Source organism: Phragmites australis, chromosome 3, assembly GCF_958298935.1.
Source record: "Phragmites australis chromosome 3, lpPhrAust1.1, whole genome shotgun sequence".
NCBI classification, from domain to species: domain Eukaryota; kingdom Viridiplantae; phylum Streptophyta; class Magnoliopsida; order Poales; family Poaceae; genus Phragmites; species Phragmites australis.
In genome coordinates this window covers 25304611-25323913 of record NC_084923.1, presented here as the reverse complement: position 1 = coordinate 25323913, position 19303 = coordinate 25304611, and the positions used below count along the sequence as shown (strand labels likewise).

Below are 19303 nucleotides of genomic sequence, written 5' to 3'. Positions count from 1 at the left end.
GCAATTATAACTTTATATATCCTGTCCAAATAACACTACAGAGACCAGGAAAAAGCCGGGTATCTACAAATCAGCTACCCGTTAAAAGTTTCAAATGGAGCATATACAATTGGGCCAAAGGAATCTGTCATCTATAGTTCTCCTTGGGTAAGACTGATGGCATTTGCAACCAATGGGAGTACAACATACCTAATACTGCCGCAAAATAGGATGAACAAGCTCTTTGAAGGGCACAGCAAAGGATTTTGCCCTTGACCGAAACCAATGGCAGAACTTACTATGCCCATTTGCTCCAGCGCCGAGCGCAAAGTAGCGAACCCAGGAATGGGACAAGAGAACAAAATAATTTAGGCGGTTAGACACTTCAAGAGTTTATGTTATTTCATTTTCTTCTTTTAGTAGCATGGAAGAAGCTGATGACGCATTTTGTAAGTCTGCTCTACGACTACTGGATGCTGAATCATGTCCCCTGTGTGGTACGCTGTTGGAAGATGACGCATTGACATTAGCAGCAGCATGGCTGCTGTTCCTGGCCGCTGGCACGTCATGGTTGTGCTTCCCTTCATATGTAGTTATGACGGCCTTTGGGTCCTGCGAACATCTTTCGATATGCTTCTTCACGTCACATCCTTGGTATGTACATTTGTAGTAACTCCTACACGGTGCAACCAAAATAGATATGTGAAGCGTAATTCTCCATGTAAATTCAATAAAAGGGGCATCGCCAGATGTTCTTGATGACTAAATAGTTCGAACTGCTAGCCACATATATGATTTGAAAGCAGAAAACTTGACCAAAAGCCACAGCTTTAATTGTTCATTGTTCTTCAACAAGACAAGTTAAAGAGCAATATATACATTGATAAATATGTGTAAAGACAAAAAAACACAGCAGCCCTCATAGCTAGGTACCTACAACATATTTAACTATGAGAATAGCTAACCTTATAGCTAAGTAGAATACAATCAGAAATGCTTCCAGATTAACTTCGTTTGGAGAATAGATGACTGGATCTATGATATTTGGTCAAATGCTTTTAAAACTAGAGACAACTAAGCATACAATGCTTATATAGTAACACGTAAAAAGAAATATTTTTTTTTTGGGGGGGGGGGGGGGGGGCTATGTGGGCATGCCTAGAGCCAGATCATCAAACAAGCGTTCTTCATTGCCACTTAGTATTTCTAACCAGTGCGTGCAATAAGTCACTGAATTTAAATCCTGTATAAATATATAAGGGCTTTGCTTCAGTACTCCTTCGCTGAGCAAAAGCCCTTATCACTAATAAAGAGTAAAGATGTATTAGATATTAACACCTGCATTTGTGTTTGTGAAAGATCCTAATTAAACCCGAAGAACACTGAGTGCAGGCAATGACCATGAGGTATTTTCAGCACTGAAACGTCGTCTAGAACTAAATACGTCATCTCACTAGACTGCCAAATCAAACTCTTATAAAACTCTAATATATACTAACTCAAATACTTCCCTTCAAGATAGGCCAACGATATCAACCATTCCAATCTTGTTACATCTTGCAATACCCTCACAAGAACCAGCGCTACCCTTATCAAGCCCACCCCATCTCCATGGCATTTACCACAAAAACCTCCCCCTTTACCAACACTAGCTTGTCTTCACTGCCATCATAACCTACATCAGCACTAGGGCCACCAAATCAACCAGCACCTCTATCAGCACATCCCACCCTCATCAGTTGATCTCCACCATATCCGCCAGCATGATCCGTGGCCTCCACTACCTCCACCTTTACCAGTAGCACACCGCCAGTCTCGGCCTCCACCATCTCCACCTCTACAAGCATGCATCTGACAGCCTCTCCTTTCAGAACTTACACAACCATCTCTGCTACCATACCAGAGCAAACACCAATTCCAACACGCGACACCACACCTCCAAGTTCCCACCAGCACAACTCCAGCTAAAGCCACCCTACAAAAATCGCCACCAGCAGTCCTGCCAACCAACAATAATACTAATGCACTCCATCATAGCTACCTGCATTTTCTTGTCCTGCTGTTTCAGGGCTACAAGTAGCCCTGAACCTTCATCATAATCCTACCTTCCACAATAACTAACAATCGCTGAATAGTCCATGCATATCTCCCTCTCCACAGCACGCACAAAAACAATAAAAAGTTGGCAAGTCAAACTTCATGAGATCCTATTCAGCCAGCCCTTTAGACAACAGAAGCCAGATCAACAGAAAGAGATTGGCCCAAAAAGCAAACAGAGGCAGCAGCCCTAGCTACCATCTTCTTTCTCTCAAATCAGCACAGCAAGCCCCAGCAGCTGTCAGTAGCATACTTCAACTCCAATATCTTCCCTTCTGTGCACCTCCTCCTGATCTGATCTACCTCTGCTTATCTCTACATGAGGCTAGTGTTCTGTGCCTGCTGCCATGATGCTCGGTATTGAACTTCTAATGACTATGCAAATACTTAAATACCAGGCCCCTACAATAACTACTTAAAATACTGGGAAACCCTTATGACTTGCCAGCACACTGGCACACGTGCTGGCATGACTATATCATTCAACAAAATGCACAGGGTCGACAGTTTACTAGATGCAACTAGAGCAGGTACATCAATGTATGGTACATGTCTGTGGATGTCAAACTACAGGGAAAATCACACTGTTATACCGCACATGTACTCAAGTGTGTTTCTAATCGTTCTTACACTACCATAGAGACAGTACGCCTGTTCCTATACCACATTTGCATTCATGTGCCATGTTTATAATCATTCAAGGAACAGTGGAAAACTCGCATAGATCATGCAAATAGGTCAAACATAAACTGAGCTACTCAGAGCACGGTCAACAGAAACATGGGTCGACTGGTTCGAGGGATAAGGTTTCACTGGTTGCTTAAAATGTGGGTCGAAGAGGGGTAATGTTATTTGGGACGCTTGTTCGGGATATGGGACATGACCCCAACAAATTTGGGTCAATGTATCCAGGTAGGTATACTAATTATAACTATTTGTCACCAAAGTCATAAGAAACAGATTTGAAGTATGGTGTCATGGACAAATAGACACGGAAGATTTGTTACACAATCAATAGAGAAAATGAAGATTAGTATTAAATGGGATGCTTCAGCTTGTCGGTCTCATACCCGAGCAAAGGCTAGGCCAAAGGTCCCATCCCACAGGTTAGGTGCTTAGCTGAAGGTGGACGGTGAAGCCAAGGGGAAAGCGTTCGAGAGAATGAGGTAGTATAAGTTTCAGATTCCGTGGCCCATCAGCCCACTACAGCAAGTCACTTAGGGGCCCTAATCTTCTGCTGCCACCACACACACACACACACACACTCTCTCTCTCTCTCTCACACACACACACACACACACTACAAGTACCACTGGCAGAAGAATGCAGATCTGGAGCTCCCCCTGTCAAGTTTCTCAAAGCTTTCCCTCCTTGCTTCCTTCTCCTCCAACAACAAGCAGTGACCACCGCAGTTTTGACAAGCAGCGACCTGCCAACCTGACATCCCCTTCATCTTCTCTCATCCATCTGAACCTTTGATTCGTGACCCAGCGGCAAACCATAATTACTGCAACCCGCAAATAGGGACACCGAACCGGGGTCGTGGATCGTGGCTTCCACCCCGATCCCAATGACTTTAATTCAGAGTTACTCCAACTAAAGGGGTGGTTTCAAAGCAAGTGTAAACTCACAGGAATGGATACATAGAAAGAACATAGAGAACAGTGCAAAATGACAATGGGATTACCTTGGGTGGGGATTCCCTTTGACCACTTTCTGTCCATACTTGCGCCACCGGAAGCCATCATCCAGAAGATCAACCTCACTAGTTGTTTGCACGATGATCCTTTGAGCTGGAGTTGGCACATGTCTGCCAAATAAAGCTAGCATTTATAAATGGAAGATTGAAACTACTAATAAAAAGAGTGTTCATTATAGAAACCACCTTTTGTTTGTATTTGCATGACTAGCGTCTCCATTGCCAGCCTTTACTTCATCATCCCCCTCCTCCTCGCTATCGCTAGATCCCGACAATTCCTCACCTCCCTCTCCCCTCTTAGACATTGAAGGTCCTGCGATGCCATTTGATGCCTCACATTTTCCAGAGTGATCTTCAGAGCCTGGTTCTGATCTAGTTGAAGCATCTTCATTCTGATGGAAATCATCCTCTTCATTTAGTAAATCACAACCATCTTTGGACCTCCTTTTTGCTGGACGCTGATGATTATGCTGACCTCTATAAATTATCTGAGTAATATGTCCTTCTGCTGAGCGCTCCACTTTTTTCTTAACTGGACAGCTCACATGGGTACATTTGTAGTAACTCCTTGGATACTCCCCACCCTTAACTGCCTTCTGGCCATACTTCCGCCAGTTGTAGCCATCATCAGCAGGTTTATCCACAGTGAGTGCAGAAGCTTGGAATCCTTGGGAAACCTCATTGGATTCAATGTTGCTATTAGCTGTATGTGATGGCTGAGTTGGTATCTCCTGTGTTGATGTCACATTGGCAGAAGAATTGACATGCTGTGACGTCAAAGCTCGTGTTGTCATCGATGAGAAAGGGAGTGAGTAATCTGTTTGATTGACCATGTTGTACGGAGAGTGTACTGCTCGTGCTGTTACTTGTGCTAATGCTTGTTGATGGGACATCTCAAAACTCCCCTGCAGGGAAAAAAATATAATAACACCTATAAGCCAAGACATGAACATATATTTATTTGCGAACGTGATAACTACCGATTAGCACAAGAAAGTATACAGTGACAAACCAAACATTCAGTAAAACTTAAAACCAAGCACTATAGTAGTGGCTTCCTGATATCTACATCGATCAATAAGAAATAATCAGACTCTTTTTCCCAGATGCAGGCAAGAATGGAACTTCAAATTCAAGTAAGTCATCCAGGATAGCAAGACGTATTAGCTAGTTCAAGGCTGGAATTTCATAGGAACCGGTAGCCATATATTCCCTGCAAATTTAATTAGCTAGCACTGCTCATCAGCCACCAGCTAAAAACCTAAGCATCAGCTAGCAGAACCGCACAAGCAAGCATGGTAAGCAAGCAAAGGTGGGATTTCGATTTTTAGCTGGGGTTTGGGAAATACCGTGGGGGAGAAGAGCCCGGGGGAGCCGAGGAGCGCGGCGGGGCTGAGCCCCGGAGGCACGGCGAACGGGGAGAGCGGCGAGGGGCCCCCGGCGGCGGCGGGGGAGCCTATGGCGCCGACGAGGAGCTGCGTGAAAGAGCCGTGGAAGGCCGGGGAGGCCGCGTCAGGGAAGAGCGTGGCGGCGAGGGTGAGCGGGCCGGGGCTGGTCTCGGCGCCAGCGGCCGAGGAGGAGGAGCCGGCGAAGAGGGACTCGACGGCGGAGCGCGGGGGCAGTGAGAGCGTGGGCCGCGACTGCGGACGTCGCGCCCCCTCGCCTGCGGCGGCGGAAGCGGAGACCTCACGGGCCGCCATGGGGGCAGGAGGAGAGGGGAGAAGTAGAGCAGCCGTGCGGGGAGCTTTTCGGGGAAACGCTCGAATATATTTTTTTCTAAAGATGTAGCTAAAGAAGAGAGAAAGAGATAATATATATTAATTTCCTTGTACGTTGGATAGGGACCAAACCAAATACGGAGTACTATACGGCTGGCTTTTGGGAGGAGCCGCCGGTGAAAAGGAGTGGGGTCGGCCAGGAATGCAAACGGGGAGTATTTGCCGCGGCGGGTAAGCGCTAACGGCGCGGCTTGCGCGAGCTCGGGCTGCCAGTGCCGGTTTGTCTCTAGTGTCTCGTCCAGGGTTAAAAAATCAACTGTAACCGAGTGAAAATCACGATAATCGATCATTTTAGTTCGGTTCAGTTTCAGAAACTGGACGGTAACCGAATTTTAATTAAAAATTCGAAAAAAATAATAAAAAATTAAAAAAATCTAAAAAAATTAGATACAATTTTAAGACTTTTTATGAATAAAATTTCAAAAATAATGTGGTTTGCATCATATTCTATAGGGAGGATGTTTGAAAAAATGAAAAAAATTAAAGCGTGGGACTCAATTATTAACTCATATTAAGGAAAAATTTAACATGCAAACACATATTTTTCTTGTGTAAAACGTATCTTAAGAGGATCTCTAAAATTGATTTCATTTTATTTAGAGTTTTATTAATTTCTCTATAATTTTTACAAAGTTCACAAGTATAAAGTGAATATATTAAGAAATAGCCCTATAATTAACTTTTTCATGTCTACTATTATTTTTTCTACGTAAATCATAGTATAAATAAACTAATAAAAGTGATTTCACTAATTTTTAGGTGTGATAGGTCAATTATGAATTAATCTAGTCGTAATATATTTACACAATCATGTATGTTACAATAACTAATTCATGAGTTCATGTATTTTTAAAAGATATAATTTTTGGATTAGCAAAGAGTAAACTATGCATTTAACTTGGTTTAACAAATACAATTTCTCACAGAAAATTTTGAACTTTTTTATGAGTATAAATATTTTTATCATGTAGATCATATTATAAGAAAACCAACAAAATTTATTTCACTTGATTTGAAGCTCAGATGAATTAGTTATTGATTTTACAGGATTGAGATAATTTTTGAGTTTTTTTTATTGAACTTCACTGAAAATCGAGAAAACCGCTCGATAAATCGAGAAAACCGAGTGGTTACCGACAATACGGAATATTCAAGAAAACCGCTCGATAAATCGCAAAAACCATTCAGTAACCGGTCCAAACCGACCGGTTACCGAGCGGCTAAAATCGTGATTTTTTTTCTAAATTTTAATTTTTGCCAAATAAATTTTATCTAATTTTTTTAAATTTTTAACCGGTTACCACGATAATCACAAATTTTCAATTACCGAGCTCCGGCCAATAAGTTGAACCGAGGTCGTCTGTCATGCTCTGGGTTTCCGTGGCAGAGTCGGGAATGGCTGTGCTCGTGCTTCTTGCCAGCCGTACCGTACGGTTCGTATTGCTGCTCAAAACTGACTCCTATATCAAATATAAGTCTACTATTTAGGTTTGTTCTAAATCAAACAATTTCATTTTTAATCATTAATAGCAAAAAAATATAAATATTAATAACATAAATTTTATGTTGTTCTAAATCAAACATTTTTATTTTTAATCATTAATTAGCAAAAAATATAAATATTGATAACATAAATTTTATATTGCTAGATTCACTGTGAAAAATACTATCACATTGTATATCTCTTTATATTTGAAACAATTTATTTTTATAGATATTATTAGTCAAAATAGTATATTGGGAACGTGTTAATGTCCTAATAAATTTATATTTGAGATTAGAGGGAGCAGACATTTAAGTCCTTGACATACTCTCGCATATTTGGACACATTTTTGCCATTTTCTACCGACCTACGGCCGAATTTTGCGAGTGCAAATCCTCCGCCAAATTGTCCCATTCCCTTTTCTCAGCTCTGCGTGGCCCACGCTACAAGAGGATCGAAGAAATAAAAAGTGCCTGATTTGGTAGGTTTTATGGATAAATTGTAAGTAATGCCTACAAATTTGGACATCAATTGAAAAAATCTTCCTAGGTAGCAAAGGGGTGAGCATTGCAAGAGAATGTTAACATCCCCTCGCTATATCCTCTTGAACTCATAGGCATAGCGCCTTCTTGAATGAATATTTATTTATCAACAGAATATACTATTTTTATTCTCAAATAGATATTATTTATAAATTTTATTTTATTTTTAAATATATATAATTTTAAGTTTTCAAGGTAGTGTTTTACTAGAGTGCTCATATTAAAAGCTATTAGAAAGTGGAATCTCAATTTAATAAGTATGGTTGATTGGTAGCTTATGTGTCCTGATTGAATATTAGATAAATCGAGATAGGTAAATATATCATATATGAAAAATTTATTACAATTTTGTTATGTGTGTCAAAGGCTAAAATGATATTAAAAGAGAACGAATGTAGTAGTTTATTAGGCCATTTGTGTAGTCCATCTAAATAAAGAATATGGTTTTTTTTAAGTATATCAAGCCAAGTTGCAAATTTGGGCTCTTGCACTTGCAAGATCATAGAGGGAAGTTAAGTGTTTAGTGCGTATATATCGGTGGATGAACACCGCAAGCGGGGATCCTGAGGGACCCTTTTTGAGATTCGGCCGAGGGGCTGGTCCTGGATTTACCTCTTACGTGAGGTTAATACGTGTGTATGGGACTTAGGCGGGACAAAAGATCGTCGGCTAGTTGGAGTAAATGCACTAAGGATTTAGACAGGTTCAGGCCGCACGGAGACGTAATGCCCTACTCCTGTGTATCTAGTATGTTATTAATGCTCTTGGAATGCCTTTCTTTGGATCTCTGTGTTACAAGGTTTTTGTCTCTTGTTGGCTTGTTCGCTTGTTGGCTTCTTCTCTTCAGCTTCTTCACTTCAGCTTGTCTTTCTACGAAGTGCCCTCCCCTTTTATCTACCAGGGGAGGCCCTCTAGGGAGTGCCCAGGACGGGGGCACAAGTTTCCGTAAATAATAAATAGAAAACAACTATCATGGGTCTACAGTTGATGTTACAAAGGGTTGAAAATGCACCCCTTGGACGGTCCCGTCGGTCTTTACGCCCCAACTTTAGCAGGTGCAAGGGGGCCCACCGGCCAGCCTCTGAGTACCCTCTCATGCCCGTCCGGTCAGAGTCGGTCTGACACGGTCTGAGGCAACGGGGCGATAGGCGATAAGCCTCGAGCCCATCGAAGATATCTTCAAGCCGTCTTCCTTTATGGGCCCCGCGGGGGAACATGCGATGGGACCCGCCGCATTAATTATTCCCACGCCTTCCTGCCAGGCGGCGTCAGGGACTGACGTACCCAGTACGACAGGAGTGGGGGGGAGTGGTTAGATGTGACCGGCCATGCACCCCCTTAAATGCAGCATCGGGCATCCCACCGATCGACACCTCATCGTGGAGTCCTTACGGGGTCCACCGGCAAGGGGCTTCTCGGGTCCCCGGGGAATTCTGGGTACTCGGGGACCAACTGTTCTTGGCCCCGAGCACCCCCTCCCGGGCCTAGCCCTTCTCGGATCCTTGGGGAACTCTGGGTAATCGGGGACCAACTGTTCTTAGCCCCGAGCACCCCCTCCCGGACTTAGCTCTTCTCGGGTCCTCAGGGAACTCTGGGTACTCGGGGACCAACTGTTCTTGGCCCCGAGCACCCCCTCCCGAATCTGGCTCTTCTCAGGTCCTCGGGGAACTCTGGGTACTCGGGGACCAGCTGTTCTTGGCCCTGAGCACCCTCTCCCGGACCTGACTTTTCTCGGGCCCTCAGGGAGATGGTTCCCGAGGGAGGGTGCCATGTGGCACTACGCTGTCCTGGCCTCGGGACTCGAGAACCCCCGGTTCCCATATCACCGACAGTATATTTTCTGTGTACACTTCCAAAAAGCTCAAATATAAATACATTTACAGCAAAGAGAACCGAAGATGACAAGTTGCGGGTGTGAATAATTCATACATAGAGTATTGACGTGTACAACATGTCCTATTTATTTATTTGTTTAAGGAAACCAGTAGAAGTATTGTCCGTTATATTAATAAGAAAAAAATCTGATGGGTCATATAAAAAGTTTAAACAACCTAGATGCAAGTCAAGATTTAGGGACTCTGGATGCGTCCCCAACCTTACAAAAGAAAGCCTACTCTTGCACTAAAAGACGTCCTAGATGGCGCATGCCCTCAAACAGATGAAACATAACCTTTATTTTCTCTACATACAGATGAATTCATATTGAAAATTTCCATATACTTAATACACTAATGAAGTATATGTATCATTATTTTTAATATTTTTAAATGATGAACCAAGCAAACTTTTGAATACTTAGCGAAGATGAGAGGTTGCCCATATTCTAGCTAGACATAAATAAACTGTGCTCAGCTGCCTATTCTCCAAGACAATTGATAATACAATTTAGAATGTGTTTAGTTAGAGGGATATTTCTAGATAGGAGATGGCTATCCAATTTTTTGAGGCGTTTGATTGAAGGACATATTGGATGGGATGGACACTTTAGAGAAATATTCCCCCCAAATGTTGGATGAACCTATCCGATGAAATTGGCCAGACGAAGCATCCACCCTCCTCCCACTCCTCTCCCCCTATTTCCTCTCACCTCCCCACGTTTCCTCACCGCCCCTACCACCAAGCAACACCTCCCCACGGTCGCTGGCCTCCTCCATCACCCTCCCACTGTCGGCCTCCTCCACCATCTTGACGCTGCCTTCCTACGTCCCTCGCCACCGACCTCCTCCACCCCTTGATGCCAGCCTCCTTACCCCCTGCCACCAGCCTCCTCTGTCCAAGCCACCACCTCTCTCACGCTGCTCTGCTCATCGCTGTTGTGAATGATGGCCAAGTGCTGGAAAGGCCTTGACGCCATGGAGCTCCTCGAGGAGATGATGGCGTGGGACATGCTCCCGGACCTGCAGACCTTCTCTGGCCTTATGGAGCACTTTGTTGGTTGTGAGGAACGGTAACGTTCTAAAAGGGATGAATTAGGACACTTAAAAATCTAACCGGCTCCAAAAACTTCACAAGATAAATATATCTCAATTTCTATCTAAATGTGCTATAGGTTTATCTAGTGTGTCTACTCTACCGCTCAAGAGGATTGCAACCTACTCTAGCAAGGTAAATTGCAAGAATATAAATGCGAAAACATAAATAAAGTAGAGAGACAAACTCGACACAAGAGATTTTTATCTCGTGGTATCGATGACATGAATGCCACTCTTAGTCTATATTGGAGCTCCACCGAGGATATGCTCCCGATCGGCACCCGGTCATGACTCTTGAGCCACCAAGGCAAGGCCTCAAGCCAGATGAGCCACAAAGCCACCAAGACAAGGTCTCACCACTAGCCTCTTTTCAGTCACTTGCCGTCATGATCACTTCGAAGCATGAGCCACCAAGGCAAGGGTCTCCATGTCCCCGTACACGTGTCTTGTTCCGTTTCACACCAAGTCAGAGGGTCAACAAGCTTGAGCCACCAAGGCCCAGGATGCTGACGAGTCACTAAGACTCCAAGGTACCGGCGTACCCCTCGGTACAAGCTCGGATCACTCCGTGATCCACTCTGTAGGCAGCAATCACTAGCAACACACTCTCTAGATCTATAAGCACTAATCACTCACTATTCTTATACTTCTCTTCACTAGGCACTGACTCCGGCGGATAAAGTTGTGGGCGGTGCAGGAGGGCATTGACCTGTCCCGTAGCATTAAAGGCTATGGAGTGAGACTTTATAGGCCGACGCAGCGCCGCACGACAGATGGGACATTGTCAGTCACCCGACAGGGCAAGTGGACAGGGACGGCACAGAGAGGCAAGTGGACTGGGATGGCGCAGAGAGGCAAGTGGACGGGGACGACGCAGAGAGGCAAGTGGACGGAGACGGCACGGAGAGGCAAGCGGATAAGGACAGTGCAGAAGGGCATTGTTCCATCCTGTCGCATTAAATGCGGCGATATAGGGCTTTACAGGCTAAGCACGATGGTGCATGACATACAATGCCGTCAGAGCAAGTTGGCATGCCTGGTCCTCCATAATGATGATATGAGTTAGATATTAGAATGAGCAGGGTCCATTTGTGTAGGGCCCACATGTAGGTTCTCCCCCTCTCTACTATATAAAGGGTAGAGGACCCCGTTTGTAAGGTAGAGAAATCAATTCTGGCAAATTGCTAGAATACCGTATGTAACTAAGTGAGATCTATGATAACACAAATACAGGACGTAGGGTTATTATCCTCCAGAAGATCCGAACCTGTATAACCTCTGGTGTCCCCAAATCCACCATCTACACACAGACACACCCAGTCCCTTAAACACCGTTCACGCACCCACTGTCCAACATACCCCGAAATCACTGTCAGGGATAGGCAACCGCTGAGTCCCGTTCCAAGGACCCCGACCGTTGCGACTTATTCGTCATGGGGTACCATCCAGACGAACCAGGTGTACTCCAGGCATAGGACACCGAGCTGGAATCAGGAAGCTCGGAGACCCAATGCGGGGTCTGCATGGTGGCCCATTCCGCAGGGGGGCTAGAGGGCCCCACGCCTCAAACACTGGCAGCGAACCCCCAGCTTTTCACCCAGAGGGAAACCAGCATAGCGCCGAATAGGCACGTGCTTCAAGACAGCCCCAACATTCCCAGCACCATCCTGGGGAACCCCTGCACAAGGCATTTTCTACGGTGGCGTCTTCACCTAGGCCATCACACTGCCCCAACACTGGGGGCTCCCCACCTCACGACCTATCGTTGCTCCATGCCCAGCGTCTTGACTATGAGACCATGACACCAGCACAAAACCTCCAGACCCTACGGGTTCTCCTCAACCTCCTGCCGATGCTTGTACTAGAGGGCTCGCCGGTGGCACCATGGCTATATGATCTTGCCCTCCTGGTAGAGACCACCTGGCGCCAAACCACGTTGACATGCACCACGCCTATCGTGAGGTCCAGTGAGGGTCGTGGTCACCATGGGTCATAGCTGGGCTCGCGACGGAATAGGTCCCGTGCTCCCCCAACCACGAGGAGTACACGTGGGCCATCACCAAGTCGGGGTGGACAACCCTCCAACCTAAGCGACTCCCTGTGCCAACGTGACCTTCGTTGCATAATCCAGAGCCAGGTGGCCACTAGAGAGGAGGAGAACAGGGCCCGACAGGTGCTAGAAAAGGGAAAACAACCCTACCGTACGCCTTCTTCCTGCAGGGAGGCATCGAACGTCTCCACCCCGTCGCCAGGACCCAGAGACCGTCGTCTCTCCCCCAGGACACACGTCGCCGCCCAGCAACGAGCAGTGCCCCGTTACGGGATAGGGTGTAATGCTCTGTCCACCAGGCTACGGGAGGTCTGCTGGCCGGACAAATTCTGGTCAGTCCTAGATGAAAAGAGTTCCTACAGATCTACACCACTATGGTGCAGGCCGTCGGAGGACACAGGAAGGTTATGGCTAACTACTTCCCTACTGCCCTGACCGATTTCACCTGGTCTTGGTTGATGAATCTCCCCTACGGGTCCGTTCACTCCTAGGAGGACTTGTGCGACCAGTTCGTTGTCAACTTCCAGGGAACATACGCCCGACCAGGGGTCGAGGATGACCTGTATCAGGTCCGACAGCGACAAGACAAGTCATTACGAGACTACATTCGGCGCTTCACTAAGCGTCGGAACACTATTCTGAGGATCACAGGAGAATCCGTGGTCATAGCATTCAAGAGGGGGGGGGGTCAAGGACCAGAAAATGGTCGAGAAGCTGGTCACCCAGGTAATCCGAAACACTACCGAGCTCTTCGAGCTTGCAAACAAATGCGCACAGGCCACCGAGGCCCGGGAGCGACAGATCTACTCCAGGTCACACCCGACGTCTGACTAGCCCGCCTCTTCCAAAGGAGTCGACCGAAAAGACAAGAAGATCAAGCGGAAGGTCGAACCTCCCGAGGTCTTGGCATTCAAATAAACCGGCCGTACACGCCGACGCTTCAAAAAAAAAGGACAGGAAAAAGGGTCAGGGCTACTGCCCGATCCACTGTACAAATGCCCAAGATCTAACCGAATGCAAGGTCTTACGAGGCATCATCGACCAGAAGCTCGGAGAGCACAAGCACAAACACGACGATAACGATGAATACCAGGCTACCCCCGACCAGTCGACGATGGGATACCAGTAGGCTGATCACATGGTCCATCACATCTTCAAAGGGGCCACGACATATTCCTCTAATAGGGAATACAAGTCGGTGGTCCGGGGAGTGTGGGCAACTGCATCAGACCCGAGCCCATGCCTCAAGAGGTCAGAGGACATGCTCACCTTCAGCCAGGCCGACCATCCGGCATGCGTGAGACTCCCTGGTCGCTACCCCATCATAGTCGAACCCACGGTACAGAACATCCGGCAAGGCCACATGCTCGTTGATGGTGGGAGCTCGATCAACCTTCTCTTCACCGATGCACTGGGCGCCCTGCAAATTTCGAGAAGCTCATTAAAGCCATCCCCACCTTTCTTCAGGATCACCCCGGTCTCCTCAGTCAAGCCGCTAGGACAAATCGAGCTACCAGTCACCTTTTGGCTCACTGGACAACTTTAGGACCGAAAGAGTCCTCTTCGATGTGGCCGACTTCGGGACTGCATATAACACGATCCTCGGGCGACCAACAATGGCCCAGTTCATGGCTGTTGTTCACTACGCGTACCGGGCAATCAAGATCCCTGGGCCAATAGGGTCCATCACCGTTGTTGGCAACGCCAAGACAGCCCGACACTGCGACAAGAGGAGCCTCGATATGGTCGAGCTAACTCTCAAGTCACAGCCCGAGACCGCTGAACCCAGCGAACGGCCAGTAAAAGTCCAGATCATCGCTAGCACAGATGATCGACGCAAAGCAGTAAGCCTGGACGACACCAACCCGACTAAGACAGTCCAGATTGGTGCCTCGCTAGACCCCAAATAGGAACTCGCGCTCATCACCTTCCTCTGAGCTAACACGTATGTCTTTTCATAGAGAACGGCCATGAATTACACAACTCCTGGAACATCACCCTGTTACGCAAGTTTTATGTGTAGGGCCGCTTGAAAACGGGCCTATTTTCTCTATTTTGTAGGACCTTCCGGACGAGCGTAGAATACGACTTGTAAGTTCTCAAATTCAAAAAACCAGACTCCCCGTTTTGCAGGACCTCCCCACTAGCAACGGATTCCCCGCAAATTGGTCCTCCGACCATAGCGTGCGACCACGCTTGACGACCACTACCGAATCTGGTGACCAAGGCACAAAACAACAAGGCGGCCAGAGACCCCAGAACAGTGCGAAGCCCCATCCCGTATATTCACGCGATAACAGGGGTACGAGCGGCCGGAAATACGATGACAAGGCCACAAGTACTCACTCGGGCCGAGCGCTGGTTGCCACCAACAGACTTGTTGAGCTATGGCCGTTCTACACGCCAAGAACCTCACTAGCTATCAGGATGGGACATGCAGAGCCAATTCTCTGCATCAACACCGAAAAAGTTTTTCCCAAAAAATTCCAAGCAGTGGTCTAGGCTAATCCATCCAAAAAACCACGGGACTCCGTTTTTGTCCTCTGACCATCGGCAAGGCCCTGGAAGGGGGATAGAATAAATATGGGCGCCATAAAACCCCAGCATTTTTTATTCATAAAGAGGATAGGTTACAAACTGACTGGTTACATCTGATTGGGCTAACTATCTTGCTACACCCCTACCCTATCCTCCCTAGCTCGAGCAGCTAGCGCGCAGTTGACAGAAGGGGTCCACTGGACTCTCGCCTATATCTGCCCCTAAATGAGTCAAGGAACCTCTTATACTCCTCCGTGGAACAACAGCTCACCACTCCGTGGATTAGACGACAACATGCATAAGGGCCAGGAAGGGTGATCGATGCAAAGGCCCTGCTGGAGCTGCTGACCGGCTCCAGCGCACCCCGAAGATCTCCCTTTCCCTTCATCTTCGAGTCTTCTTGTTCGTCGCTCTCCTTCTCCAGAAGGTTCCAATCAATCCCCTCCTCGTCATCTGAAACATCGATGACCTCGGCCGAGGGATCCACCCGGGCGGGAGAGCGAGACGAACTGACAGGAGGCGGCCATCTTTGGAACGGAAGCTTGATGGTCATCGGCTTCAATCTTGCGAGTATCATCTTTGATCTTGCAAAATGTGCTCCCAGCAAACTCCGCATCCAAGAGCACCATGACAGGCGGATCTAGAATTGGGGGCAACTCCCCCTCCGCTGAATCATTCGAAATCGTCAACCTCTTCGGCGAGAAGGGAGAGGAGCGCACCATGGCCTCAGGGTCTGCCTATACTACGGAGCCAAACGTGAGACGGGATAAAGAACTGTACTCTAGGTGCAAAAGGCTTGAAGGGAAGAAGGAATGCAAGAGGAGGACTCGAAGGACCCTCAAACACCCATCCCTTAAAAAGACTACAGCGGCATCCCCACCAACACAGCATTCAAACCGCTCGAAACCCGAGGGAGCACACAGAAAAAACCAAGAGTCCTTCAACGACAATAAATGTGCCTCCTCTTTTTCTCTCTCCAAGGACACTTAAACCTCCCCCTGTGATACGAAACTCAAAGTTGAACTTTGAGTACGAAGGACGTCAATGACCACTCCTGGGGCGAACTACGTTTGGCCTAGGACCCAAGTGGTAGGATCAGGCCAAATCTGATCACGAGGGAGCTTAGGGGCTACTGTCGATGTATTGAGTAAAGGGGTATTTCGGCTAACAGGCTCCACGAAGGGTGTAAATAGCCAGGGGAACATGCCTCCTAAAAAGCTGATCGGTTGCGCGATCAGGGTAGGGTTACTGTGACCAATGCAAGGCCTCCAGCGATCAATCTCGCTACACCTTCACATAAACCCGTGACCAGCCCCACTGGTCGCGGGACCGGATTAGACGCAACCCATCCGAAGCGCCTTTATTGGCACCCGCTCGAACGTTTCTCTTCACCAGGCACTGGATCCGACGGATAAAGTCATGGGCGATGTAGGGGGGCATTGTCCCGTCCCATAGCATTAAAGGTTACGGAGTGAGACTTTACAGGCCGGCGCAGCGCTGCATGACAGATGGGACGTTATCAGCCACCCGATAGGACAAGTGGAAGGGGATAGTGCAAAGAGGTAAGTGGACAGGGACAGCGCGGAGAGGTAAGCGGACGGGGACAGTGTAGAAGGGCATCATACCGTCCCATTACATTAAATATGGCGAGGTAAGGCTCTACGGGACAAACACGACGGCACACAACAACACGACATACAATACCGTCAAAGCAAGTTGGCATGCCTGGTCCTCCGTAACGATGATTTGAGTTAGATATTAGAATGAGTAGGGGCCATCTGTGTAGGGCTCACATGTAAGTTCTCCCCCTCCCTACTATATAAACGGATGAGGACCCCGTTTGTAAGGTAGAGAAATTAATTCTAGCAAACTGCTAGAACACCGTCTGTAACCAAGTGAGATCTACGATAACACAAATACAGGACGTAGGGTTGTTATCCTTTGGTAGACACGAACCTGTATAACCCCTGGTGTCCCTGAATCCACCATCTATACACAGACACACCCCCTAAAACACCATTCACGCACCACTGTCCAGCATACCCCGGGAATCACTGTCAAGAATTTACCCTCGACAGATACCAATCGTAAAGATCGCAAAGCATTACTATATTGCTTGGATGAATGTTCTTACCATTTAGTCCCCTTATTATTGTGTATCCTCCTTTCTCCATTGCCACTATCTCCCTTGATCAACCCATATAAGAGATTCTCCACCTTTTGTCAATCTAGGTGTCTCATGTTGTTTCTTGTATTTTCTTCTCCCTCTTTATCAACTTCGACATTCCTAGATAACTTGTATCTTGCTTCTTGCTTTGGTCATCAAACTTTTCCGCATTTATCAATAATCTTAAAAAGTGCTACAAACACATATTGAGCTCGAGGAAAAATGTTAGAGCACATGGAAGGGAGCTTTATAAATCATGATCCAATGAAATGATATTAATTAAAAAGATATACTAATTATAAGGATAGAAGACATTGATATCAATTGAAAAAGACAAACAAGGATCATAATTCATGAAACTCACATGATATAATCTAAATTCTCTCTTTATGTGTGCATACATATAATGGGATCCACTTGTGAATATCACTTGTAGTAATGTAGCAATATATGCACATCTAGACAATAAATAGAGGTAGGAAGTTTAAGTCATATCATGCATGAAAATAGCTTAAATATAGAAATGAATTGACAATGATATCAATTGAAATCTTTAAGCATTGCATGCATCCGAGGACTTGTTGATAGCTCCATAAGACTCAAAATCACAACATATAAGATATATTCCCCATAAATATGTGCATACAAGTATTGAATACTTGCGAGACATATGCACTTGTTATTAATAATAATGGAAATGATACTATATAGATTAGTTCATAGCACATAAAAGATACCATTATGAAACTAGTGCAATGAAAGAAACTTCTAACTAATAAACTATGTTGGTTGCTCATAAAAAAGAGAGAAACATAAGCAACCTAACATATGAAAACCTACACTAGGTATTGCAATAAATTGAAATATGCATATGCAATCCTAGACAAGGAAAATGAGCTATAACAATTGAAGGATTTTGCATCTAGTTCCATTACCTTTTTTAGTTTTGGATAGGGATTTAGGTATATGATGATCATGATCATCATCAAAGCGTCTAATCTTATACACTTAGCTTCTTTGCTTGAACTTTGACTTTATTTTGTGAGCCAAATCTCCAAATCACCATAGTCTTCTCGAGATTCAAGTATTCTTTAGAACCCAAATCGATTGGGGCCCTTAATATTGGTGATGACTTTTTAGGTACCCAAAATGGATTGTTTCCACCTCCGATCATTTTTCTCAACCATATGTGCAACTATTTTACTATTGTTCTTCTTCTTGAGCTTGTAGTGATTCCTCTTGGTCTAGATCTTGTAATTGTGCTTGGTGTAGATGTTAGAGGTCTTGTTGGAGAGGTGCATGATCTTCTTCTTTTCCATGATATTCTTCTTAACTTGCTTGCATTGGAATAACTTGTGGCCTTTTTATGACATTCAAAACATGTCATAGTGGGCCCCTCCGTAGGCTTCTTCACTATAGTAGCATGGTTATCTTGAAGATGTTGGATATGGTTCTTCCCTTTAATCTTTCCAAGTCTTTCTTGAGCTTTTCCACTTCTTGTTTGAACTCATTATTTTCTTGTGCAATGAATTCATTAGATGGTTCTACAAGAATATTCTCAATATATATCTCATTACAAAAGGATGAGTTATATAAATTAATTAAATCATCACAAGAAGTGCAAGCATCTACCTTATGATTGAAATTAAATAGAGAGGTAGATTGCATAAGAAAAACTTTAGGTTGAGATCCAATGCACTCAAATTTTGCCTTAAGCTTTTTAAGCTACTTGTTTAGAAAATTGAATTTGCTCAATAATTATTTATCATTAGAAACAAAGGTAACATGAATGTCATCGAGGATATTGAATTTCTTAAGTTTTTTAATTGTTTTTTAAGGGTCATTTGTTGCTTATTGATCAAATAAAGGAGTTCATCATAGAAGAGAGAATCCTCATCGGATTTATCATCACTTACATCGCTATCCCTACCTTTGGCCATAAATTACTTATGTGATGACTTGCGCGATGATGACTTACGTGATGATGACCTTGAGAA

General features: G+C 45.4%; 2 protein-coding genes across 2 annotated transcripts; one reads left to right on the top strand and one right to left on the bottom strand.

Moving 5' to 3' along the window:
* Positions 1-222: 222 nt before the first annotated feature.
* On the bottom strand, positions 223-5544 carry LOC133912728 (probable WRKY transcription factor 4). The gene is made up of 4 exons (XM_062355617.1): positions 5125-5544; positions 3962-4680; positions 3764-3886; positions 223-655 (listed from the first exon to the last, which is right to left on the bottom strand). The coding sequence occupies exons 1-4, from the start codon at positions 5473-5475 to the stop codon at positions 373-375; spliced, it is 1476 nt and encodes a 491-aa protein (XP_062211601.1). The 5' UTR covers positions 5476-5544; the 3' UTR covers positions 223-372.
* Positions 5545-10431: 4887 nt separating this feature from the next.
* On the top strand, positions 10432-14511 carry LOC133910617 (uncharacterized). The gene is made up of 2 exons (XM_062352952.1): positions 10432-10526; positions 14148-14511. The coding sequence occupies exons 1-2, from the start codon at positions 10432-10434 to the stop codon at positions 14509-14511; spliced, it is 459 nt and encodes a 152-aa protein (XP_062208936.1).
* Positions 14512-19303: the final 4792 nt, after the last annotated feature.

Excerpts from the sequence above, each read along its gene's own strand:
- LOC133910617 (XM_062352952.1), top strand. The coding sequence starts at position 10,432 with ATGGAGCTCCTCGAGGAGATGATGGCGTGGGACATGCTCCCGGACCTG. Across the intron at positions 10,527-14,147 it reads TTTGTTGGTTGTGAGGAACG|GACCGAAAGAGTCCTCTTCG; the intron begins GTAACGTTCTAA and ends GGACAACTTTAG.
- LOC133912728 (XM_062355617.1), bottom strand. The coding sequence starts at position 5,475 with ATGGCGGCCCGTGAGGTCTCCGCTTCCGCCGCCGCAGGCGAGGGGGCG. Across the intron at positions 4,681-5,124 it reads CCGGGCTCTTCTCCCCCACG|GGGAGTTTTGAGATGTCCCA; the intron begins GTATTTCCCAAA and ends TTTTCCCTGCAG. Across the intron at positions 3,887-3,961 it reads CATGCAAATACAAACAAAAG|ACATGTGCCAACTCCAGCTC; the intron begins GTGGTTTCTATA and ends TTTATTTGGCAG.